General features: G+C 34.8%; 1 protein-coding gene across 49 annotated transcripts in view; it reads right to left on the bottom strand.

Annotated features, from left to right (window-relative positions):
- Positions 1–27,632, bottom strand: part of Rims1 (regulating synaptic membrane exocytosis 1) — a 440,790-nt gene that overhangs the window by 4,152 nt on the left and 409,006 nt on the right. For all 49 annotated transcript variants that reach the window (XM_048805631.1, XM_048805635.1, XM_048805636.1 and 46 more), the window contains 4 exons: positions 10,786–10,924; positions 8,497–8,609; positions 948–1,049; positions 180–319 (listed from right to left, as the gene is read on the bottom strand). In XM_048805631.1, coding sequence (XP_048661588.1) covers positions 180–319; positions 948–1,049; positions 8,497–8,609; positions 10,786–10,924 — 494 coding nt within the window. The remainder of the gene's footprint in view (positions 1–179; positions 320–947; positions 1,050–8,496; positions 8,610–10,785; positions 10,925–27,632) is intronic.

Genomic DNA, 27,632 nt, shown 5'->3' with positions numbered 1-27,632 from the left:
CAGATATTGTTAATACTATATATTTTTGTATTGAAAATTAACTACTTGTGGTTATTTTTTCTATGCAAGAATATAATATTACCTTTACTGAATTTTATTCTTTTCATGTTTGTCCATGCCTTTGGTATTTATATGGTTAACATAGAAATTATAATGTCAAAGGCCAAATTATTACTGACCTGAAGAACTTTACCCTGTGGACTTTCATCAAAAACCAGGGACTGCTGATACAAAGGATCAAGGGTTTTCCGTGCAATTCTTGTCTTCTTCTTGGCTATACAGGCTCCATTTTCCAAAAGATAAACTTTGACATATGGTGCTAAACAAAGGTAGATTAACAAAAAGAAATTAGTATTTGGATGCACTTTTTGTTTTTAAATTAGAGAATACCTTATTAAAGAATTAGAGATGCTTATTGACTACTTCCCATTAACTATTTAGATCACTTGAAATATCCATTGCTCTACAAATTCTATTTCTAAACACCTACATATTAGCACTACTGTCATTTTCCTCATTTTAAACAAATGTATACAAAGTTATCTTGAAGACTTTTGACTTCCTTGGTTTATGGCAGGCATTACAATTCAGGTTTATATTTTAAAGCTCACTTTAAAATTAGAACTAAATTCTTTTTTCTTTTTATTTACAAATATATGGAAAGAAAATAATTGGTACAACTTAAGAATGTACTGTATTTAAACTTTTAAAAATATGATGATACTCCTTCTAATATCTTCTAGCAGAATAATCATGCAAAGAAAATTCAGGTCCACTTTTATACAATCAGAAATCACAGAGTAGCTGTCTTTTTAATCAGTTGGATGATGCACAAGCAAGCATATAAAATCCAAATGCAGCAAAAGTCTCAGGGTTCTGCCTGATATTCACTGGACCATGCTCTGATGTTGTCTGTGTACTTATTAATGAGCAGAACTTTCCCTCACCAGGTGTCGATTTGGAGCCAGGTTTTTGCGTCAGGCTTCGTGCTCTAATAACTTCAACTTCTAACTGGCCCTTTTTATCCTCCATTCCAATTTGTATATCACCTGCAAGTGGAGGCAAAGGAAAATGTCTCAGCTTCTTTGCAGTTATGAGCAGTTAAAAAGCAGAGGCCCCTAACAAACTCCAACTATCTTTATGATCTTTAAAAAGAAATTAATTTTAGGAGGTCCTGCCCTAACTCACTTTTCCTTCCTGGTTTTCAAATCAAATTTTGATCTTTCTCTGTACTAATCCATTTTAAAAGCTTCATGAATTAGTTGAAAAAAAATCACCAACTACAATACTGAAGGATTTACATGAGTCTATACTCTAATGAGCTCTTTCCTCTATTGTCATCCATTTGCTTATTGGTGAAATATTTAATTATTTGTCTTTCTATTATTTATAGAAAACTATCATTAATATTTTGGTGAATATCATAGTAATCTCATAAGTACTTTTTTTCTGTCTTTGCATCTATGTATCATCATCTATGTATCATACATTGTCATTTTATTGACAAATAGGCCACTGAATGGATGTGTATTTACCTATTTAACCAGTCCCCTATTGATGAAAATATGGGTTATTTATATTGTTATGATTATAAAAGCATTCTGCTGAACAATTTTAGAAGAATTCTTGTACACTTGGTCAATTATTTCTTGAACATTAAGTTCCTGGATTTTAAGTGTATGTATCTATGGACATTCATAAATTCCATGTACATCAGCAAACATCCTTTAGAAAGCTATAATATTTCTTTAGAAAGGCTATCACTAGAAATATCTATCTTCCCATTTCCCATGCTCATTTAAAAAAATATTTTAGTTGTCAATGGACTTTTATTTTATTTATTTATATGCAGTGCTGAGGATTGACCCCAGTGCCTCACACATGCTGGACAAGCACTCTGCTACTTAGAGCCACAATCCCAGCCCCTCCCATCCTCATTTTGGTATGAGGAATATATCTAAGTTTTGTAAATCTGATGATTTAAAATTTATATTAATTTGCATTTCTTTGGTTATTTGGGAGGCAGAGGCTTATGTAGCCCCCTATAGTTTGATATGAAATTAGGTTAGCAATTAGAAAGAATAGGAGATAGGTCCCTCATTTTTATTTCTTTGGAATGCTATTTCCAGAATTTTCATGTATCCTGCATTCACATTTTTTTTAGAATTCATCTGTGAAAACATCTGGACCTATCCCCCAACCCCTCTGCTAATTTTTTTGTGGGTAGAATATTTCATACTTATACTCCTATCCATGCTTATACTTCTATCCATGTTTTTTCTATCTTCTATTTCCTCTTAAATTATTTAATGGGTTATATTTTTTAAAATATAGATCCCAAGACAGATTTCCAAATTTTAGACACTTGTGTAAGCAACTTTCTTTCTTCACTTAATGTTTCTTAGACACCCATCCAAGTTGATGTATAGACATCTAGATCTTTCCTTTCAGTAGCTATATGGTAATCTATTGTGTGACTATTCCATATTTTATTTAACTAATCTCCCTTTGGGGGTCTTTTTTCCCCTCTATATGGGGCCATTATAAAAAGTGCTGCAGGGACTGGGCCTGTGGCTCAGTGGTAGAGCACTTGCCTAGCATGTGTGAGGCGCTGGGTTCGATCCTCAGCACCACATAAAAACAAACAAACAAATAAATAAATAAATGAATAAATAAATAAATAAATAAATAAAAGTATTGTGTCTATTTACAACTAAAAAAAAGTGCTTCGAAGATAGTTTTGAGGATACATAATTAGAAGTGGAACTGACTGGTCATAGCACATACACATTTTCATTTTTATTAAATATTGGCATATAATTCAAAACTGGGACTGAATCAATATTTAACTTCCAACAATCGTGTGTGAGGATGTGTATTTCTAAAAGCATTTGTCTTTATACTGAAACATTTTTTTTCCTGGTCCAATCTGGTGTGTGTACACATGTATAAATACATGTCTATATAAACTCTTATCAGACTAAGTAAGCTCCATTCTATTCTAGTTTACTGAAATTTTTTTTTCTGGAATTTTTTAAAATTGTAGATTGACACAATATCTTTATTTTATTTATTTTCATGTGATGATGAGGATCAAACCCAGTGCCTCACATGTGCTAGGCAAGCACTCTACCACTGAGCCATAACCCAAGAATCAAAATTTTAAAATCATAAATGAATATTGAATTTTATCAAACATTTCTTCTGCATATATGAAGATGGTCACTTTTAGTCTTCAATTAGATTAATGTGGCAAGTTATATCAGATATTGGCAAGTTTATCAATTATTAAACCAGCTAAATATTTGTGGAAAAAATACTATTTGGTTGTGATATTATTATTTTTAATATTGCTGGATATTTTTGCATAAGGTTCATAGGGACTTTGGAAAGTATGACCGATGTTTATTTCAGTTTGGAAAATTTCTCAGTCATTACATTACGTTTATTTATTTATTTATTTTGGTACTGTTGATTAAACCCAGGGGCACTTAACCACTAAGCAATATAATCAGCCCTTTTTATATTTTTATTTTGAGACAGGGTCTTGCTAAGTTGCTTAAGCCCTCATTAAGTTGTTGAGGCTGGCTTTGAACTTGCAATCCTCTTGCCTCAGCTTCCTGAGCTACTGAGATCACAGGTGTGTGCCACTGCCTTAATCATTGCATTTTTAATCGTGTGTTCTGCATTATACTCTCCTCCCTTGTTCTGGAACTTTAATTGCACATTTATTAAACCTCACCTTTTATCCCCAGCTCTTAACTTCTTATTTATATTTTCCATTCATCTACATCTGTGATAAATTCTGGATAACTTCTTATGGCTTATTCACTAGTTATTCAATTCTCTTCCCAGCTCTGCCTAAACTACTGGTAACTCAACCATTCAGTTCTTAAGCTTAGTTATGTTTTTAAAATCTAGAATTGTCATTGTGTTCTTTTCAGTGGTTTTTATTTTCTAATGTCATTCACCATCTTTTTTTTAAAGCTCTTTGAAACATGTAAGTATTTTTAGTTTAAATATTAACTTTACTATCTGAAATCATTTGAGTTTTTTCTCCATTGTATGCTGTTTCTACATTTAAAATTATTTTGGTTTTCCTTTCTTGTGTGCCTGGTGTTTGTGCTTGATGTCTGAAAATTGTTTTTAGAAAAAAAAAGTTGTTACTTAGGATGTTGTCTTTATCAGAAACGATTTATTTTTGCTTTTGCAAGGTGTCTGCAATCTTGGATCACTTTAATCAATATCAAGGACTTATGTAATTAGAGCTCTAGCTTCTACAGAGTTCCACCTACTTCCAATTTGCACAGATTTTCAGGATAGAGATCTTTCAGATCCTAACAGAGAGCAAGGACAGATCAATAGGCTAACTTAAATTCTTGGCCTAAGTCTTACAAGTAAGAAGATACACAGCTCAGATCCTTAGATCCTCTGCAGGGAAACACAAAACAGTAAATCCCTCCAGTACAAGAGTAGCTGTGGACATAGGCTCACCATTATCCAAGGCATCTGTACTCCCCAGGAGCCAGGCACTGAAGCAAACATGTAGATATTCCAGGTATTTTCAGTAGGCGGTTTGGTATGAATTACCTACTTCACCATTGGTATAGCCAAATTCTCTGTATCTTTTTTGTCAACCTTTTTATTATTTATTTTTGATTCTATATTTATGTCTGGTGAATAGTAACATATAGCTATGTTTTGTTTCTTCAATATCATTGATCCTTAATGTTTGAGAAAAACTTATTTCATGTATTGAGATTAATTTTAAAAGTAAATTATTTTTTGTTATTTTGTATTGTTTTTAATTGACCTATTTTTGTTCCTTTATTTTGTCATATAAGCACATTCATTTATTTATTCTGTCCATCCCTTTACTAGTATAGAATTAAAATATTTTAATTATTTTATTTTAGAGACTATTAAATATTTAACACATGGACTCCTATTTTTATATTTAAAAATCCAAAATTAGTGTTTCTACTTATTCCCAAAAAAGAGGAAGATCTTTAGAACTCTCATATAGATTTTGACCAGCATCCTCATTTTATTTTGTTTTATATTGCTTTTTTCCTGGGTGCTTTTTCTCGTTTTGTTTAGGTTACATAATAATTATTAATTCAGTTTATTAATGAACCAAGTTTCATTCATTTCTTTCATCATTGCCCCTTATATTTCATTCTTTTTAGTTTATTCTTCTTGCTAAAGTATATCTTTTAGTAAAGAGCGGTAAACTTTGAGTCTGTGTGTAAATATGTATGCCTCTATTTCATCTTTATTCCTGAATAAAAGTTGGTAGTTCTTTTCTTCAGCATTTTGAGAATCAGTTCTTTTAAAGGCTTTTTATTTATTAATTTATTTATTTTACATTGCTGAAAAATAAAACCTGTTGATTTACTTTGTTTCTTGTCGAGGCAATCTTCTTATCTTCCTTATGACTCTTCTTCACGACTTGAGTCGAGGTCCTAAAATATCTCAATAGTGCATTATCCTTTTTTGTTTTGCAATAATATTCATTTCAGCACTCAGTAGGTTCTTTCTTTTTTATTTTTATTTTTTGTAGTTGTAGATGTATGCCTTTATTTTATTTGTTTATTTTTATGTGGTGTTGAGGATCGAACCCAGTGCCTCATGCATGCTAGGCAAGAGCTCTGCCACTGAGCCACAACCCCAGCCCTCAGTAGGTTCTTTCAATATCTCAGATTTCATATTTTTCTTGAGTGGCTCCACTGCCATTATTGTGTTTTTTCTAAAATGTTTCTCTATTCTCTCTTTGGGATCCTATTAGCAAAAGTTTGAATTTGTTAGTTTATTCTCCCTACATCTCAAATTCTCAAATTCAGGCTGAATTGGGGTGATTTTTCTATGATCCTCCTTGCATTTCACTAATTCTATCTTTAACTACATTCAGTACATCATTTAGCTCATGAACCAAGTTGTAAATATTAATCATTATAGTTTTCATTCTCCAATTCATTTTCTTAAAACTATATTCTTGGTTTTGTTTAACAATCTCTTTGTCTTTTTTCCTGTGGATTACATATGAAACTTTATCTCTGAAAATGATATTATAACTAAGTTTCTAAGTTATTTTTAGTTGGCTTGACCAGTTTCTCAGGTGTGAATTCTATTTGGCGTATCAGTTGATTAACTTCATTGTTCCAGACTTTCTCATTAGCTTCATAATTCTGTTTTAGACTTTAGCTCCTAGAGGTCTCTAATTTTTTCATTTAAACTTTTAAAAGGTTTTTATTAATCATATGCACAGAGTATACATGGCCAAACAGCTGCATAAGATCTATTTTTAGTATAAATAACAGACAACAATTCCCTCTCAACTTCTGGCCTTCTAAAAGTCACTTCTCAAAATTTTCAATATTTTTATCTATTTTTTTGGTATTTTACTGTTTTTAAACACTAATTTTAAGTATTACTAACTCCCAATTTTGATCTGTTTTAACTGTCTTCCTACCTATGCCACATACCTGACAATTTTTGTCATTCCAGTTATACCAATATTAACATTTATATAATTATGATTATGTAACCTTATTTATAGCTGTATGAACCAGAACACTACAGTTACTTCTCCTTTTTTCCATACTTAATAAGTGTCATTTTATAAAAGCCTTTGCTTACATTTTTATCACTAATTCAAACCCTTATTCTCTCCTTGTTGTTTGTCTTCAATAAAAGCAAAAACATTAAGTATCCTATAGATTTTGCCTTATAAAACCTGACGTGCTACAGTTTGTACAGATTCTATTAAAATCTTCCTAAGCTGTTATATTTAGATCTTTCTGCACTGTCATGCTGAGTATCCCATAATTATCTCCTTTTTGTGAGGAACGGAATTTATTCACTGGATCTATCTTCCTCTTTTTTGGCTCACAATTTAAAAAGTTCACTTAGTTCATTTTGTTGAAGTAAATCCTCTAGTAACTTTCTGATCAGTGCTGGATATGAGGAGAATAACTCGAAAATTTGCTTGTTCAAGTATGCATTATTCTATCCTCAAACTTATTTGGCTGGATCTTATGCTCTAGATTGGAAATCAGTTGTTATTCAGCATTTTGAAGGTATTGCATAACAGTCTTCTGGTTTTCAGTGTTATTATTGAAGAGTCCAATAAGAATCTGATTTTTTGGTAGATATGTATAGCATTAAGTTGTCTCTCAGGAAACTTGCTTGATTTTCTGTTAATTGCCAGTGTTGCAAAATTCCATGATGATGTATATCTTTCAGTTAATCTATTTTCATCCAGTTTGTTCAGTATTCCATGGATCCTATCAGGCTGGAATCTCATGTCACCCAGGAAAATATTTGTTGTAGTTGTTACATATAATTTTCTCCATTTATCATCTTTTTAAAAAAGTTTACTTTAGAGTATACTATGCTAATATAGGTTGAATGACCTTTATCCAAAATGCTTGGAACCAGAAGTGTTTCAGATTTCATATATATTCAGATTTTGAAATGTGTGCATATGTATATCGTATGTATGATATACATATATCGTATTATTTCATAAATGAAATTCATTTATGTTCAAGTATATCTTATATATATAGCCTGAAGGTAATTTTATACAATATTTTTACTTTGTTTGTGTTTTATCTGGAAGTTGTTATAGATATTGGGATGTTCAACTTATAGATGTTTTCTTTCCTTTAATTTTTATTTTTTTGAAACCTGAATATTTTAACTGAGGAAAAACAAAAACCTAAAAAATATACACACTAGGCCACAATTATTTATAAACACATATGTTTCAACTTTTCTATTAGGAACAGCAATTCTTAAACCATAATTGTCTAATGCCATCTTTTGTGGCATGTATGTATCCTCCTTGCAACCAAAGGTAATTAATTATCTCTGAGTACATAAACCTAAAATTTGTATTAGTACTACCTAAACCACTGTGGCAGTGCTGAGACCACCATACAAAAGGAATGAACACAATACCAATATCTGTTGTTTAGCATAAACATCACCTTTTCAATTTTTTTAACTCTCCAACTTCAGTTTGATCCTTTGGAAGTTCTTGCTTACTCCAAGATGAAGTATTTTCCAATAATCTTTGTCTAACCTCCTTTTTTTAACAATTGATTCTAAAATATTACACATTTTTTAATAAGTTTTAAAGTATGGAGGCAATTTCTTTAATTATTTTTCACAAAAACAGTTATGTCAACATATTTTTTTCTGAGTATTCCATCTCTTTTTCTGCATGCTGTGAAATGGCACCTTTATCATATATTTGGATCTACCATAGAATCTGTCTTGATAGAGTTTTATGGTCATTCAAGGTTTATGGCTCATTTTATTTATTTTGTCTAATTTCTCAAATAAGAAAAGTGCACCAGAAATTAGAATAGTCATTTGTAACCAGGAACACCCTAAAGTATTGTTTCTAATTTGTATTACTGTTACACTAATTTATACGATTTTGTCAACCATGACACATCAGCTTTTCTGTAGGAGAATGATTCTTACCCATTGCAGGGGTGGCAAGGGTTTGGCGGCCAACAAGCTGAGCTGGTCCCAGTCCATCAAGAAAATCACTGAACTGACTGTCAGCTCCTAGTCGTACTCCAGGAAATATTAAGCTATTAGCAAAATGACAAAAACCAAAAAAACAAAAGACAAAATGTTAGTTCTCCCACATTTATTCTTTTCTGTGGTGCTCGGATCAACTCCCGACCTTGTGCAGGCTAAAGTCCCGAGGTGACCTAGATTTTCTTTGTTAGTTTCCATTTGACTAATTTTGATCATGAAACATAAACACTATTTAGACAATCTGTTTACTTACTATTTGCATCATCTGTAAGAAAAGGTCTAAAGTTAAATTTAAGATGGGATTCAGGAGTTGTTTTTCTTTTTGGTTCTGGGGATTGAACCCAAAGGCACTTAACCACTGGGCACAACATCTCCAGCTCTTTTTATTTTTTGAGACAGGGTCTCACTAAGTTACTTAGGGCCTCACCAAATTGCTGAACCTGGCCTTAAAGTTGTTATGCTCTGCCTCAGCCTCCTGAACTGCAGGGATTACAGGCTTGCACCACTACACCTGGCAGGAGAGTTTTTAATATATTAAGTGAACACTTCTAAAACCATATCCACATCTCTACACAAATGTATTACTGACAAATAAGATGTAAATTTTAATGTTATCAATCTTACATAGATAATTTCTCATGAACATTAAGTAACATGATGTTAAAATTTAAAACAGTGGTTAATAATTTCTTGAATAAATATTATATCACAGTATGAGTCCTTCTTTACAAATAAAATGTATAATTTATTCTTTGAATGAATTAAATGTTCAAATTATTTGAGGATTTTATTTAGTCCAGATGAAAATCAGTTGGCTAAAACATGTCTATTTCTTTCAACAATATGACTGACTAAAAGCCTAAGTGTATAAGCCACACAAAAGGGTGACTGTGTTCTTTTTGTTTATTAATACAACTCTCTCTGAGGAACAAGAACCATGCGTGTTACATAGCTGGCATTCGATAAGTACTTTTTGAAGTAACATGTTTCTTAATGGCATGGCTTTCTTTTCTCTTTGTGCTTTTACACATTAATTTCCTACAATCAAAAAAATTGAACAGTACACAGAATATTATCCCACTCAGAGACTAAGAAAATAAATCTCTGAGAGTTTAAGTGGTTTATACATGGTAGACATAAATTTTCTTTCTTTTGTATCAGAAAATAGCGTCTTTCATCTTTCATTTGCACATTGCGTTATACTACATTTTCAAACTTTGATATTTTGTAAGCAAGTTTATCTCAGTAACTTTCACATTTGCTTTTTTTTGTTCTTAGCTACACCTTGCCTGAAGCATGCACATCAATCATTTGATCAAATAAACAGGGGCCAACTAGTTTCAAGAATGGGAAAGAGTATCATAATCGTTAACTTGCATAAATTTATTTCATTGTAAAAGCAATATAGAAAGTTTCCAGCAAAAGAAAATGAAATTTTAATAGTAGATTGGATACAAGTAATTCTAGTAGTAATGGATGAATAATTATAAAAAAAATTTGTACATGGAGAATTTCCATTTAAGCCACTGAACCATAATAATTATTTATTTACAAGATGTACTACCCAAATGAAAGTTCAGTTTTACCAGAAAAATTCTTAAGCATAGGAAAATGCAGATTTTTGTTTATGATCCATATAAAATGGTTAAGAACTACATAAATAAACTCAAAATACATTTTTTTCATAATTAGCGAATTTCAGAACTAAAACTTCAACCATCAAAATAATGAGGTAGATAGATCCTGGAGTATTTTCCCCCTAGGATAAAAATGAGTTAACAGTGTTTTAAAATCAAGAAATTGTAAGTTGCTTACAACAACATAGAGCCCAAATAATTTGGAGAAACCTAGGAAAATCAGAAATTAGTTCCTCACTTCTGAATTTTAATTGAGATTTTGGCGACACGGCATACTATGAATTTTCCTTATAAAAGAATCCATTAAATGTAGCATTTCTATACCATATAATCAGTGAAAGATTAGTAAAGATTAGCTTTACTAGATAATGTAAATGGCTTATTTAGAGTAACTCAACTTTTTTTTTTTTTTTTTGCCTTTGAGGGACTAGGTGCAGAAGGGTAATTGAAAGATGTCACCCTGGTGTAAATGGATGGTGAAACTCAGGTTACAAGAAACAGCAGCACAGTAACCCTAGGGGGCTTTGTTGTTCTGCTGATCATCACACAGGGGCTGGTCCCCAGGCCATAGGACTGCTGACTCACTTACTTTCCCTCAGAGCTGTAACTGTTGATGCTGCCATCAGTGGACTCCCGACTGGGCTGTCTCACCATCTTCCTCATTTCCGCTGCCATTCCTGTTTCTGTGCTTCTCTGAATGGTACTTTTTAACTTCTTGTGGCCGGACTCTGACAGGAGAGAGTAAAAGAAACCCTAAGTTCTATTTAGATAGTTTTTGCCCTGAGTGTCAATAGGTCCTAAAAATACCATAGTGAATTTTCCTTGTAATTATACATTTAATCAGGAAAGTAGTAGTGTCAGAGAATAATTTGCTGAATTGAATCTCTTTACTAAAGGGTGCTTTGGCTAAAGTACAGCAGAAGGTGAACCATGGCCATAGTTCCAGACAGAACCCAAATGTCAATGAATCAAAATGAACTCAGTGTATTATGGCTGCTGAAAACATCAGTAAAAATTCAGATTTATCACCGAACAGGTTAGGTGAAAAGATAGTATTGAACAAACCAATGGGTTTCTCCCAGTCTGGAACTCTCCAAGCTTGTGGGAGCAGACCTAAAGGAAGGGGTCATGTCCTTTAAAGAGACACTTCCAATATGAAAAATAACAGATTTGGTACCATGAGGTATTAGAAATTCTCATAAAGTGAAGCAGTAGTAATTTCTTTGATGATTTTCACAACACTTTAACATATACTAGTTACATATGCATATAGATAATGTGAGTAGATACAAGGTACCATCCTAATTCTAAGGCAACACAGCTTATCTCATGGCCTTTTGGTGCAGCTGCATGACTTCTCACTGGCAGTTCTGGGTATGTCTCCATTTGTACTGTGAATTATGCCGGCTTGTCATGTTCATGTTCTTGATACACTCTAAGTTCAGAGCAATTTCCTTGGGCCCCCCTGTGAAATGCACTAGCCAGTATTCTATTCGTGGCATGGAAATGAAACTAAAACTTTTGATTATACATATGAGCAGCACCAATAGTTCAGACAAACAAAAAGACTTTTTTTCCATCTGTATATTCTATAAGTATTTCAGGTTTACTTTCTGTTTTCCGTATAGTATCATCCAATATCCATTAATAATATATGAAAATGCTCTATAAATGTTACCTACAAAACACAAACATAAATGTCTTTCCTCAGAAATCCTCTGTAGAGTAGGTACACTCTTAGATATGTCATTTGAAAGGCAGCATTTCTTCCTCTGATTTTTGGTCAGTAAAATCCCTTTGTAAATTGTCTAGTACTGATGCTTTTATGTATTTTTTTAGCAGGTTGATTATATTTTTGTTGCTTTATTGTTCTTAACCTTCTTATTGCTATTTTTGTTTCTAAGATCAGTGTAGGTATAAAATATTCAAGTATTCCATAAATTGGAAATTCCTTCTCATTTCATTCCTCTAAAGGATGATGGTAGTTAATAATTTAGGAGCTATTTTTCTTTATGCCCATGCTTGCTTTTCACTTTGCTTCTGTGATCAGTACTCTTATTTTTTGTCTTTTCTCACTAGTTGCTCCACTTCAGTCTCTTATATGAGAACCTCTTCTTCTATAAGACTTTCAGATATAGGAGGACTGAGCATTTAGACATTTGCAGTTTTTTCTAAACTTGCTTCCCAAGTTATCCCAAGCAAGAACTTTTAGGCCTTCCAAATGTGTCTGCAGTCCAGTCCTACCCTTTCTCCTAAATGCCAGTCATTAATTCGACTGCCTAGTACCTCCATTTAGGGGTCCAACAGGCATTCCAACATTAACATAGACAAAGTGGGACTGCTCCAGACCTCTGTCACCAACTACTCCCTCAGCAAATGGCAACTCCACTCAATTGTTCTGGTCAAATCCCTGTAGTCATCCTCAACTTCTCTTTGTAACACAACCTATGTCCAATAAATCAGCTAATCCATGTGCTTTTTTTTATTCAAATAGAGCATAAATCTGATACTATCCCTCCTCACTACTGCTCCAGTCCCACTTCAAGCCACTCTTGTCACTCAGGCAACTGCAATATCCACCATACGGGCTTCACAGCTTGCATTCTTTTCTTCCTCAGAACATTGTCCACAAAATAGTTAGCGTGATTCAAAAGATGCAAATCTTAATATGTCACTCCTTTGCACAACATCTTATAACAGCTCACTATCAAAATTAAGGCAAACTCAAATTGTTATCATGGCTCACAAAATACTAAATAATTTGGCCCCAGATACAACCTTCTCTCTCTCATTCCATGTCCTTGTTCTCCCAGCACACAGCCTTCCTTGCATGTCCTTGAACACTCCAGCATGCCTTCTCAGGGCCCTTCTTACTCACTGGCTGTCCCTTCTGTTCTTGCCTTGCTTCCTCACTTCATTCAGACCACTGCTTCAATGTCACCTCCTGAGAACAACTTCTTTTGATCCCTATCACTCTCTGTTCCCTTGTACTTTGTTTTTCTTCAGAGCACTGCTTCATCTGCCATCAAACCACCAACTATTTGTTGTATGTTTCCCAGTTAGAATCTAATTTCCATTAGGGCTGATGCATTCTGAGTATTTCTTCCTGTTAACGTGAGTATGCCCGGAACAGTGGTTATAATCTCTACTGTGCAAATTTTCTCATTCCATTCAGTATAACACAATGACAAACAGTTCTATATTTATTCTTTATAAGATTGCACTGCTCCATTACAGTTATGTGGTTTCAAAATTAAGCCACCTATTTGTTGATGGGCATTTTGATGTTTCCAGTTGTTATAGGAGAGATTTTATAGAAATTCCTAGAAGTTGAAATGCTAATAAAATGGCAGAAATGTTTAATATTAATAGGGATTTCTAAGTTGTTGTTTAAAAACAATGTAGCAATTTACAGTCCTACCAATATTCACATGGTTGTCTCAATTTTCCCCACCTCTGACTCAAGAATTCCATTCATCCTTTTTGGTGCAGCTTGCCCATCTGACTTGCTATGGTAGATCACATATACTTATTGAAGGCAAGGAAATTCCTGCCTTGCTTCAGTTAGAGCCATTTAAAAAACTTTTTTTTTTCTTTTTTCTTTTGTAGTTGTAGATGGACATGGAGCTAAGGATAGAACCCAGTGCCTCACACATGCTAGGCAAGTGCTTTGCCACTGAGCTACAGCCCCAGCCCGATATGGCCATTTTTCTTTTTAAGGGAATTTAGTTTAGTTTTGGTGGTTATTCATTTTTATGTTATTCCTTCTTCTTAGATGTAGTTCATTTAAGAAGTCACTGTGGGTAGAGCAACATTTCATTCATGTTCATAATACATTGGTTAGACTCTAGTGAGCAACAGGGCAAAGCTCATGTGTATACAGATTGAGCATCCCTAATCCAAAAATCTGAAATGCTCCAAATATCAAACTTTTTGAGTGCTGACACAGTGCCACACCTGATTTCATGTGATGGGTTGGAATCAAAATGCAGGTGCACTGAAAATACTGTATTCTAACTTCAGGTTATGAATATATGGTATTTATGAAGCATAAATGAACTTGTGTTTAAATGTGGGTCCTATCTCCAAGTATGTCATTTTATATATGTATGCAAATATTCCAAAATCTGAAAAAATATAGAAGCTGACATGCTTCTGATCCTGAGCATTTCAGAGGAGGGATGCTTAACCTACATCACCAAAGTACTGAGCCAGATACACTTATAACAAATGTTTACCAAAGGCAGTGTGAGGCAACACAGACATGGTGGAATATCAATTCTTACTAAAAATAATGAGAATCTTAGCTAGAAAAATCCATCCACCCAACAATTATTTATGAAGCACCTACTATGTGTCATTCACTATCCTAGATACTGGGGATATATTAATTAATGACAAATTTCCTGCTCTTATGAAGCTTACATTCTACAGGAAAGGCAATGAACAATTAAAGATATAATATGGGTGGTAATAATTGCTATGGCAAAATATTAGGCAGTATAAGGGGGTAGAGCATGATGGGTAAAGCAGCAGTGGTTTTATTTAAAAGGAGTCAGGTGTCATTAGGTAGGAGTATGGAGGAAGTGAGGACACAAGCCATGAAGCAGAGAAGAGGCAAGCAGCACGCTGCAGGACAGTCATGGCGACTGGTGAAGAGCCCTGGAGGTCTGGAGGCGGTGGTTGTCTTACAGTAGTACACAGGTTCCCAAGCTTCCTTTCCAGTCTTCCTAATGTCCGCTGATGTTCACTCTGGCCCAAAGACTGTTGCCAAAGATCTCAGGGCTCTATGGATGACTGATTGTCCAGATGACCATTGACTGTAGACTGTCAAGACTTGATTTTTCTTGCATTTACTAACACAGGTTTCAAATGTTTGTCATTCACTACATATTTGTTCAATGAATGACAAGAAACATTTTAAAATAGAATGATCTTTAGTTTGTTTGTAATCTTAAATTGAGATTTCCAGATTCTTTAAAGAAGAGTACATCTACAGAGCATCCCGAAATTCTTAGGTTGGGTTTTATGCCTTAATATTTTCCAAGTGTACATGCTACACACACTGGATAAACACCATTTGAGAGGTTAGTTATTAAACTTTCTATTGTACTTACCTAAATTTGTGAATCTGAATACCTTAATAATTGTAAAGTTTTTGTTTTAGTCTGATGGGAGACGGCAGATGGAGTGCTATCTAGCTGTTGTCTTATTCATATAAATAGATATTCAATGAAAAGAGCTTTGACAAGTTGAGCAATGTCAAGGTCCAGGTAGAGGTTGAATAAACAGTTTTAGCTTTGAATATGTCTTATTTAAATTCATAAGGGCTCTAATATTAAATTGGAATGTGAGGGTTGGAAGCAGTTCTGTTTTATACATGTTTTATATATTTGAAAACTGTAAATCTGGATAAATGTAATTCATGCAACAAATCTGTTCAGCATTGATTCTGGGTCCAGTTTCTTTTAGACACTGGTGATAGAGCAATAATCCCAACAGACAAAATTGCCTGCCCAAGTGGAGCTTACATTCTAGAGGATAATATGGTTCAACATGTCAGCAGCAAAAGCAGGATTGGAAACATGACTTTCTGAATCTCAGTCTTGTGATCATTCCAATATACCACAGTTCAAGAAAACACAAGAATGGTCTTATTTATTTAGCAAACATAAAAATGTTTTAGTCATACAGATATTTTCATGTAAACATACATATACAAACTTACAATTACAAGCTCATTGCTAACTTCGTGAAAAATCACATATAATGTATGTATTATTTGCATCTGTCTCCATGTGCTATAATAATAATGAATACATTACACATGCAAAGTTAATGTGATATAAGGTGTTAAATGTTAATACTTGGAAAATATTGTTTTTAAGAATACCACCTTTATTAATTAAACAAAAATCAAAGAATCATTAACCTTATAAAGACTATGAGTCTACTATCAAATTATGATATGAAATATGATTTAAAAATGCTGTACCAAGTATTCTACAAATAACTAAAAAATTACAAAATAGTGCATTTTTATATTTTATAGTCATAAACACATGAAAAATTAGTAAAATCCATAATGTTTGGGGGCAACATTTTACCTATGTTGTCGAAGAGCAAACTTACTTTCAAATAATGTTCCAAAAGGTGTCATATTTACATATGAACTATTTCTCACTCTGCATAGTTGAAGGCATATATTATATTTAGAAACATTCCAGTGACTTAATTCATTTTAAAGATACTCATTAAGCATCAAAAGTCTATAATATAATATAATATAATATAATATAATATAATAATATAATATAATATAGTATAATATGCATCATTCTAGAGATATAATAGTAAGAGTGTTGAACAGGGCATACAAAACATGTGAGTATGCATCAAGACATGAGTAAAAGATCAGACCTAGAGATAGGCAGACAGACAGAAGACAGATAGGACACAGCAACATGCAGATGTAACTATAATTTATGGTGCTAAACATAACCACCTAGGGAGAAAATGGAGATAGAAATAAAAAGAGCAGACAGAATAAATCCTAAAATATTACCATGTTTAGAGGTTCTGAAGACAATTAAGAATTAAGGAGGAAGAAAAGGAGGACCTTTTAAGGTAAGGAGGGGAAATCAGAAGAAAGTGTTTTAAGAAGTGGAAAAAAAAAAAAAGAATGCTTGATTATCACTTGTATTTTTTTTTTTTTTTGGCAAGTAAAAACACAGTAGTGATGTTGGTACTTCACACCATGCAGATCACAGACTGAGTGAAGTAATAGTTAGGAGCCTAAAAGGGGTGGCTAGTCAAAGAGTGAATGAAGTGAGTAAAGGGATAGCTCTTATGACTATTTTGAAAAAGTTTGTTATGATTGAAAGACAGCATTTGGAAAGCCACATTGTATTACAAGAGGTTGTCTATTTTTTAGGCTCTGTGTTAGCAAAGCTTGATTCTATGTAGATGGATAGGGAAAAATACATTATTGAGAACAATATTGTTAGTTGGGGAGGAAGTTAAAGAAAAATAATAACTAGCCGATCCTACCAATTATCTAGAAAAATCAGTGAAAGAATAACACCTAGCTAGAGGCTGAGGCAGGAGGATCACAGGTTTGAGATAAGCCCAGACAATTTAAGTGAGACCTGCAGCAATTGATCAAGAAAGACCTTGTCTCAAAAGAAAACATAAAATGGCCTGGGGATATAGCTCACTGTATAGCCCTCCTGGGTTGAATCCCCAGGACTCCCTCTCTAAAAGAATAATACCTAATTGATTAAATTTTAAAAATTAGGTCCAAAAAATAAATGCAATAATGTCCTACTTAGACTATGTAATCTTCTGATTACCCTAAAATAATCCTACAGAGACAAGAAGAGAAGGGAAGAGAGAGAATATTTCAAACAGCAAGTATGAAACTGCTGCCTGCATCATCACTTAAGGAGCAGGTAGAAATTATGAGGTGCAAACTGCAGATCTGTTAGAGTCTGTAAACAAGTCAAAATAACACCTGGCATTTTGCCAGGGTTATAAACAAGTCTAGATGGTGCCTGGCAAAATGCCAGAGGGAGTGGTTTGAGAAGTAACAAAAGCGAGCCATTAAGTGTGGAGATTCCTTATTGGTTGACTGTAAGCCATTAAGTGTGGAGATTCCTTATTGGTTGACTGATGTATGGAGTTTATGTTAATTAAGATAAGCTGTGTGGAATGTATAAATAGCTCTGTCCTACAATAAAAGGCTCCCACTCCTGCTGTATCAACCTACACAAGTTATTCCTCACCACCACCACCACCACCACCCCTCCCCGGCCTGGCTACGAACCCTCCATTTCNCCCCACCCCCTCCTTATTGGCTTCAGTTCCTGAAAGCAACTCGGTGTTTATGATTTCTAAAATGGAACATAGAAAAGCAAACTAATGACTGTGTTTGGTGTTAAAACAAAATAACAGCAACAGAGCCAAACTATAAACTCCTGCAGTATTGGGTTTACTGAGGGACTAGATTGCATCCAAGAGCTTTTCAAAGGAAATCTTAACTGTGTGGATAATGAAGGGAAAGGGGAACTGTGTGGCTGTATTTCAGGCCAGGAGAGTGTCACACTTAAGGGCCCTGAAATGAGAAAAAGGACTGACCCTTGTGATAACTACGTTTCCTGAATAACCAGAGTTAGTTTACTGTGAGTGAAGTCAGTAAGATGTGAAGCCAGGGAAGTAAGCAAAGGAGAGACCAACCATATGAAACCTTTTATCTAATGCTCCAGGGTGTGTGGTGGCCTATCACTGGGCTGCTGCTGTTGTATCATTATTAATGAGGATCACGAGGTCTTGGTCCTACTAATACCAATACTATCCTTATAAAATTGTGCATATTATGTGCAGTATGGTAGAGTAATATTATTCCACCTTACATCAGTTCTGTGCCTGCAGACAGCTTACGGAGCCTGTCCAGGCCTCCCTTTCCTCAACTATGATGATGATGCTTAGTTCATAAGGTTATTTTTAGTGTTAAATGAGATATTTCACAGAAAGTACTAAGCCAAAAAAAAAAAAAAAAATGCCAGCAGTTCTCTTTTGCTAATGTCAGGTGCTTTCAATGTTGTAGTACCTTAAGAGTGCCACAATTTTCTTTGGCATTTGAACAAATAAACAAAAATATTCTTTTCGTGTTGTGCCAAGGTTTTGTTTTTACTACACTTCATTCTAAGCCAGATAAATACAACTTACACAAATTTCATATGTCTAAGGATTATTTTAAGAAAATTTCATGCGAGTCCTTTGATTTTTATGGTTTTCCTCATTTTCTCTTACTTATTCTCCAGGTTATTCCTATAAACCATATAGCCCACTGTTTTGCTTTTGTCTATACATGTTCCACAAAGATCCACAATTGAAGAAATATAGTGGAGAAGTAGCTAAAAATAGTTTTATTCAGAATATCTTTGTAAGATGCATCAAATAAATTCCCTTGACTATTTTATTTTAATAGAATACTTCAAGTAAGATGCATGAAATAAATCCCCTTGATATTTTATTTTAATAGAATACGTCAAATCTTTTTCAATGATGTGCTTATGCTCTTGTATCCTCTCCTGTAACCTAGAAGAGATTTTTTTTTTTTCTGTCATGAACATTAAGTTCTTTAGGCAGACTGCTTGAGAAAAGTACTGAACACCCATATCCACTCATTCCTGCTCTGCCTCGGCTAACAGCTGCTCTCTGGTAGCAGTCAGATATTGTTAAGTGTCTATAATGTCTGGTCAGTCATGTCTGCTTAGACCACTCAATAATACCTATCTTCTCTGCAAAATATTTGCTAACATGATCTTGACTCTTCCTCTCCACCAGCTGGTAAAAATATAAGCAGCGGCAAATTCAAGATGGCCTTTTATGTGTTTTAAGTAATCTGTATATTGAATTAGTAAATCTGCCCGAAAACATTCACGTAAAGAGGTTTATAGTTGCTGAAATACACACCTGTACCACATCAGGTTTTGGCCAAAGCCAAGTCAGGGAGGAGGAAACATTAATGTGATGGACTTCTCACTCCTGCTGGTTATTGAATTTCACAGCTTCCACATTTCCTAAGTGTTTCCAGTGCTGTGTCGTGACTTGTGTCCCCAAAACATGCATGTTGAAGCCTTGGTCACTAGTACCTCAGAATGGAACTGCATTTGAACAGGATGAAGTCATTAGTGTGGCTCCAATCCAATCTGATTGGTGTCTTCATGAGGAATAGATTAGGACTAGAGAGAGGGGCAACTGAGGGACTGCCCTGGAATAGGCAGAGGGTCAAGGAGAGGGCCTCAGGAGAAACCAGCCCTGCAGACATTCCATCTCAGACCTCTAGCTTCCAGAACTGTGAATATACCTTTCTGTACCAGTCACATTTTATTATGGCATCCCTAGCAGACTAATACATCTAGGGGATGAATATGTTATTTTAACATTCTGAAGTTCTCATTTTATTTAATAAATGTGATGATTGAAATACAACTTAAAATATGTGGGGATAAACAATCACCTATGTGGTCTGATGATGAGGCCAAGGCTCATGGGCTAGGAAAGCCTTGTTTTCAGCTTGCTTTGATTACAGATGATCTGAAGTATTATTACATAGGTTTACCTAAATCATACAACCAACTCTTTATGCTCAGAAAGTTAGGCCTCAGATTTATTTTCCCAGGAGTAAATAAATCACACTTCATTCTGATCTGTTTTCTTTATCTCCTTTGGTGTAAGTTGCTACTTTGGATGCAGCTGGATTCCATTTATTAAGCATAAACATGGAATATATCCTTATCGTCTACCACTGTGACTAAAAGCAAAGCAATACTTCAGACTGAAATCCAGGAAAACAACAATGTTTTATAGCCTGTTTCAGATTTTTAAAAAATTATTAAAACTCAGTATACTGCTATTTAGGGACTCCTTCCTCCTTATTAATCTTAAAAGGTAGCCTGATATCCCAAGTATATGGATAGGAAGTGGTCAGGGCAACTCTGGAATCAGAAAGTCTGGATTCAGGTGCCAGTTCCATCACTTACTAGCTGTGTCTGCAGGAGCTTGGGTCCACCCTGCCTCACTCTCCTCCCCTATGAAAACGGTGGATAGTGGTGCTTAGATCATAGGGTTGAGTATTAAATTATATAATCTATCCTGTTTAAAGTCACACAATAAGAGCTCAAATTATTTTGCACAGATAAGGTCTTCAAACAGAACCATGCCAATTCACCTTGCTCTACTTATAGCTCTTCTTCTTTCTGTGCCTCATGTTTAACTTAAAATTCAATATTGAATGCAGTAAGATTGAGTTGGAACATGTCACAGAGACTATTTGTGTTTCCAACATGCATTCTCACATTTTCCTTTAATGGAAGAAGAGTTTCTAACCACCATTTCCTTCCTGCCTCTCTTTCTGATGGCATGGGGGCATGATGGTGAGAGCTGCAGCAGTTACTTCAGGTCTCAGGCTGAAAGTAATTACTGAAACAGGCAGAGCTGGGGCCCTTCACATGAAAGAGTCACCAGAACAACTCAGGACTGGACTGTTGACTTGGATAATTATGTGAGAGTCTTTTCTTTGACAGGGGTAGGGAGTGTTCCAGGGATTGAACTCAGGGGCATTCAGCCACTGAGCCACATCTCCAGCCCTATTTTCTATTTTATTTAGAGACAGGGTCTCACTAAGTTGCTTAGTGCCTTGCTTTTGCTGAGGCTGGCTTTGAACGCACAATCTTCCTGCCTCAGCCCCAGGAGCTGCTGGGATTACAGGTGTGTGCCACTGCATCGAGATATGTGAGAGTATTGATTAAGCTACTGTATATGCAGGGGTTTTGTTATAATAGTCAATCATATATCACAGTAGACAGTATTTCTAACAAAACCCAATGCATATTTTAAAAATAAAAAATGTAGCTTTTCTAAGAGTAGTTTCAATTTTCTAAATTTTAGCTAGGAGATTCTTTCTTTTTTTAAAATTTTTATCTAATTTGTGCTCTAGAGGTTCATATTTGGAAGACTGAGTTTCCTAATTAGCAATAGAATCAAAGGTAATTATTCTTACCCATACAGTCTCAGAGAATGTAGGGTTAGAAGAGAAGATTTTTTAGCAATAAATGATCTTCACTAAATAACCTCAATGTCTAAGGAACAATGCAGAGTACAATAAAGAAAAATCATTTCCTAGTAGTTCAATGTTCTGAAACAAGCATGCATATGTGAAATTTCTAATTATGGTGTAGCAAAGACTGTACTGCACAAGTGATTACAGACAGAAGAGTTTTAGATCACAAAGAAAATGAATAAATTTTTTTCTATAGCTTTTCCACTGCTTGGTATTTAGCCAAAAGAACTAATATCTGCATTTTATAGTGATACAGCTACATCAATGTCTATAGCAGTGCAACTCACAATAGGTAAGTTATGGAACTTGCTCAGGTGTCCATCAACAGATGAATGGATATAGATAAGTGCTATGCTAGGTGTGGTGGCACACACCTGTAATGCCAGTGGCTCCGGAGGCTGAGGCAGGAGGATTGTGGGTTCAAAGCCAGCCTCATCAAGAGTGAGGTGCTAAGCAACTCAGTGAAACCATGTCTCTAAATATAAAATAAAAATAGGGATGGGGATATGGCTCAGTGGTTGAATGTCCCTGAGTTCAATCCCCAGTACCCACCTCCTCCCCCCAAAAAATGTCTGAAATTATGGCAGTTACTAGGAAATGGCTGGAAATAGAGAGCATGATGCTGAGTGAAATATGCTGGACTCAGAAAATCTATGGTCAAGCGTTTTCTCTCATATGTAGAAGCTAGAGCAAAATAAGTAGAATAAAAGGGTGATATTCCATGAAAATAGAAGGGAGATCAGTGGATTAGAGGAGAAGGGATGATAGATTTAAAAAAGGGAGGAACTATGGAATAAATCTGACCAAATTATGCTATGTACATATATGAATATACCACAGTGAATTTCGCCTGTATGTATATTTATAAAATGCCAATTAAAAAGGTATAAATAAACAGCAGGAAGATCAGTAGAGAAAAAGAAAATGGAACTGGGGCAGAAAGAAGGGAATAGAAAGGGGAAGTACTGGGGACTGAAATGGAGCAAATTATATTCCATGCATGTAATATTATATCAAAATTAACCCCAATGTTATGTATAATTATAATGCTCTAAGAAAATCATTAATTTTAGAATATAGAAGTAGTTTCTCTGTTCTTTTCATCATATTCCCTGAAATGAACCAAATGGCTTTTCCCACAAAATTAGGATGATCTGATTTAAAATATAAGTGGTACATGTGAAATTCTTTTTGGGACACCCAGAAGGCAAACCAAGAGACAGGCAGAAATTTTAAGAAGAATCTGAAACAGGAAAACAACCAATCTAGAAGACACTTGGCATGTGTCATTTGTCACCACTGATGGAGGCCCCACACCCAATCTGAAAGTCATAGCATCAAGCACTTTACATGGCTGGGGGAAGTGGGGGAGCTTGCTTGGGGGACTCAATATAGCTTGAACCAGTAGCAGAACTGGAACTTATTTATTCTATGAGGTCTTATGATTTTCCTAGACCATAGTCAACACTTATGTGTAAGTGTTTGTAGGTGGTGGTGCGGAGGAAAGAAGAAGATACTTGGATAAACAAGAATAAATACTATGGTTTGATGTAGTTTATGGATATTTTATTTTATGAATAAAATAAAAATGTGTTTTATTATCTCCTAAAGGCAAAGTTCATGTCAAGAGGAATTTATGATTCCCCACATTTTAGTTGTATACATGTATCATATCAGTATTGGCCAGTTTCAGATAGGATAGATATGAAGTGTACTTAAAATAAAATCACAAAATGAGCTAATGAGTCAAAACAGACAGTTAATAAGAACATGTTAGATTCAAGGTACTATGAAAAGATAGCATATGTACAGCCCTTAAGCATACGTGTGAGGATCTACTCTGCTCAGGCTTGAAAGGGCCTGCTCTGCTCTCATCAGGCCTTAGTTCTTCATATAATATGTAGCCTTTCTATTTTCATGAACTAAGAAGAGGCTAAAAGTACATGCCCACCCAAAGATCCTGCTGTTCTTCTGAACTAGCCATTAAATTCCTAGGATCACAGAAATTCCTACCCAAATGGTACTGGATCAATATCCCGGACTGGCTCAGTTGTCTTTCTAGGGACCACACTCCTGAAGTTAGGTAGCACCATCAACATGCACATGCTGAAGTCCCAGTGCATCAGACAGATCTGAATCACATGTGCAAACCCTGACTTGCAGAAGAGAGGGGAAGCATGGGGACACCTCTGTGAGAGTGTCATAATGAGACGGGGCAAGACAAAGACAAAGATAGTTTGGCAGGTAGAATATTATAAGACCTTTTCTAGTATATGATAAAGTGTGGGTTTCCATTTATTGTTTAGGGCCTTGGGCAAGCCTAGAATCTCTCATGTATATAACTTCCCCATGCTTCATAATTCACTAAGTCCTTTATTTTGATCAGTTTAAAGGAATTATCATTAGAACAAATCTGTTGGGTGTTTCTGTTTGGAGCTTTTGTGAGGTTTGAAAATTTGCAACACATTTCGATGATGAAAATTCAAGGAAATCCTATAGGAATAGCAAAATCCTATTCTCTTTTATAGATCTTTTCCTCCCATAAGGTCAAGAAATTTAAGAGCTGACCAGGAAGGGAGTGGATGTATAGAAGTAACAGTTCTACTGGGTACACATATCTCTTAGGGACCCAGTCATTGCTCTGTCTCTCTGGGGGACAATTTTCCATGTTGGCACACTGAGGACCTCAAAACCCACAGATATAGACAGATCTTTCCTCATGGAAGTTGAGTGGCATAACAGCTGGATAAATTTGGTGTAACAAAATTTCTACTGCACAAAATCAAAATGTGCTAGCACACATTGTTTTGACTCATTTATGATCCTCACATAATGGAGTGTCTCTTTACATGTCTTTAGTAGAATGTGAAAGCAAAATTTGCTAAGATTTGATTTGAGCAGGGACTGCAAAGAAAATTGAGGTAGTAGGTCACTCATTTCAAAACTCTAAATTTGAAAATCCTATAGTCTTTTTTTATATCAATGTTTTCGTTGTAGTTGGACCCAATACCTTTTTAAAATTTATTTATTTTTATGTGGTGTTGAGGATCAAACTCAGGGCTTCACATGTTCTAGGCAAGCGCTGTACTGCTGAGTCACAACCCCAGCCCCATAGTCTTTTTTAACTTCAAAATTTTCAGGAGAAAGAGTAAATGGGCTAACAACTATCTTATTTCTCTTGCATTTATATAACTAAAAGATAAGAAGTACAGGTCAAAGAAATATCTTTATCCTAGTAACTTTAAAATAATCCAATTTCCATTTAATAGTGACATTTCCCTTAAGAGTGACTTTGAGGCCTTTATGGTCAGAAAGAATACTTTCAATTCAGTAAACAAAAATTACATACATGTTCACTAGCAAACTTGCAGGGAGCAAGACAAAAAGTACTGTAGAAATCCCATTTGGGCCAAATCTTAGTTATAAAGCAATACAAACGTACTACCCTATTTTACCCAAACCTTGTTCCATCCTCCAAAGACCTGGTGTGCAACCCTGAGAGATTTTGGTTGACTGTAGAAGAAGCAAATTCAAGTGAGAAATGGAAGAATTACACTAGGTGGCCAAAACATTTTCCTAAAACATTATCACTTGGAAATGTTTCCCTCTCATTTGTTCTATCACAATTGGAGATTTATGTGGATTTTCAGTTATTAGCTACATGTGGTTTGCACAAGTTACTTCAGTAAATGAATTTCTGACATCCAATAGACCTTCCTATTTGAAAGGTATGAAAATTAAAAAAAAATAGTAGTACTGAGCTATCAGAAAGATTATAATGGTTTAAGAGAAAGGAAAAGGTATCAAGAATGTTCAGCACACCTAGAAAGAGCTAAGTTTGTAAATTCAGGAGAAATTTTGCAGAACCTAAGAGGAGAATGAATTAGAGACAGAGAGCAAATTTTAAGAGGCAAAGAACACAAGGGTACTTATTACCACCTAGTGATTCTGACAAGTAAGCAAAATGTTCTGACTACTCCATGTCAGGTTGGAACTGAGCTCAAACTCACCTCAGTACAGACATGACAAGGAGAACACATGTGGAGAAAACCCTGCTATGGAGGCCTGGCAGTGGATTGTGTGCCATTTAGGAAGAATGATTCTGAGACTGGCAAGAAGGTACCTCATGTAAAAGGTTGATAAAAGGGGTTGATTTGTGCCTGTGTGTCTATGAGATGTGAGGGGCTGCTGGCTATTACTTCTTCACTGCCAATAGTAAGAACAGTTGTGAAATAATAAAACACAAAGTTGTATATCATCCAAAGACTGAAATAAAACTCAGGAAGCAAGAAGAAAACACTTGGTGGTGAAAACTGGCATGACAGAATATAAAAAGTATTAGCTATTTAATTTTAGTCCTGCAAACTTCATTTTTGAAAATTATATGAACAAGAACTTGAAATACAATAAAAGCCTAAAAAGTGAAGGAAACGTGACGGATTAAGATTCATCAATCTCCAGAACTGAAATGAAATAACACAGTATTTAATGTTTCTGTGGGTGAAGAAGGGATGTGCCTAAACAGGTGTGTAAGCTTTACAGTAATGTTAATAAAATGGATATGAGTAATGCACATGTTATTGATGCTAATTTGATGACATTAGAAGAGTCTCAACTGTTTTCTGCCTTTCTTCTTTCCACACTTTAATTATGAGTCTTAACACACTGTCCTGATTTGACTGACAGTGTGAGCAAAAAAATAAGGCTCAGATTATGGAGCTGGTAACTCTTCTAAAGAAGGAAAACATTACAAATGGGCATGGCAGCACACACCTGTAATTCCAGCAGCTTTGGAGGCTTAAGCAGGAGGATCATGAGTTCAAAGCCAGCCTCAGCAACTTAGTGACGCCCTAAGCAATTTAGCAAAATAAAAATTTTAAAAAAGGGCCAAGCACCTTGGCACATGCCTGTAATCCTAGCGGCTTGGGAGGCTGAGACAGGAGAATCAGAAGTTCGAAGCCAGCCTCAACAAAAACAAGGCACTAAGCAATTCAGTGAAACTCTGTCTCTCTAAATAAAAATACAAAACAGGGCTGGAGATTTGGCTAAGTGGTTGAGTGTTTCTGAGTTCAATCCCGGATACTCACAAAAATTTTTTTTAAAAAAGGGCTAGATATGTGACTCAGTGGTTGACTACCCAGGTTTGATTCCTGGTACTGAAAATGAATAAATATATAAATAAAAATTTTAAAAAGGAGGAAAACACTAAGATGCAAGCTAAAAACAGACTCGGCACTTTTTTTCATTAGAGCAGATTAAAATTTATAAGAATATTAAGTGGCTTTATTTACTTAATGTGTTTGGAGGCTTATGTCATATTAAAGCAGTATTAAAAATAAATACCATGCTGAAAAATCTGAAATGCAAATTATAGGTAAGTTAAATTGATACACTTTAAAGTAGAACAGATCTGAAACCTACCCCTGGGTTGTTTGACAGCATCCAAAATATTAAAGGATCCAAGGTGCAGTAAAGTTAAATCCTTTGCCTTTGGTTCCACAAATTCTTACTAATACATTGATAATTAAAGGCTAAATCTTTCTATTCCAAAGTCTCTGGCCTTTACTGTAGATGAAAGTTGATTTCCCATTTTATTAATAAGGAAAGTCTCATTATGTAAGCAGTGGACTGTTTATCTAGCATGAATACACGTTGTCATGCTCCATTTGCTCACATTTTAACAGGCCAAGTCTGACTGCTATTGACTTCAGCATCTTCCTGCTTCAATAAAATCATTATGCAATGGGTGGGTGCAACCGGGCTGTAGTGTCCCTGCAATGAACAAGAACCCAATAGCTGCTCGTTAACAC

Source organism: Marmota marmota, unplaced genomic scaffold (assembly GCF_001458135.2).
Source record: "Marmota marmota marmota unplaced genomic scaffold, marMar, whole genome shotgun sequence".
NCBI classification, from domain to species: Eukaryota; Metazoa; Chordata; class Mammalia; order Rodentia; family Sciuridae; genus Marmota; species Marmota marmota.
The sequence above is the reverse complement of the archived record's forward strand: the minus strand, read 5'-3'. Positions and strand labels throughout refer to the sequence as shown.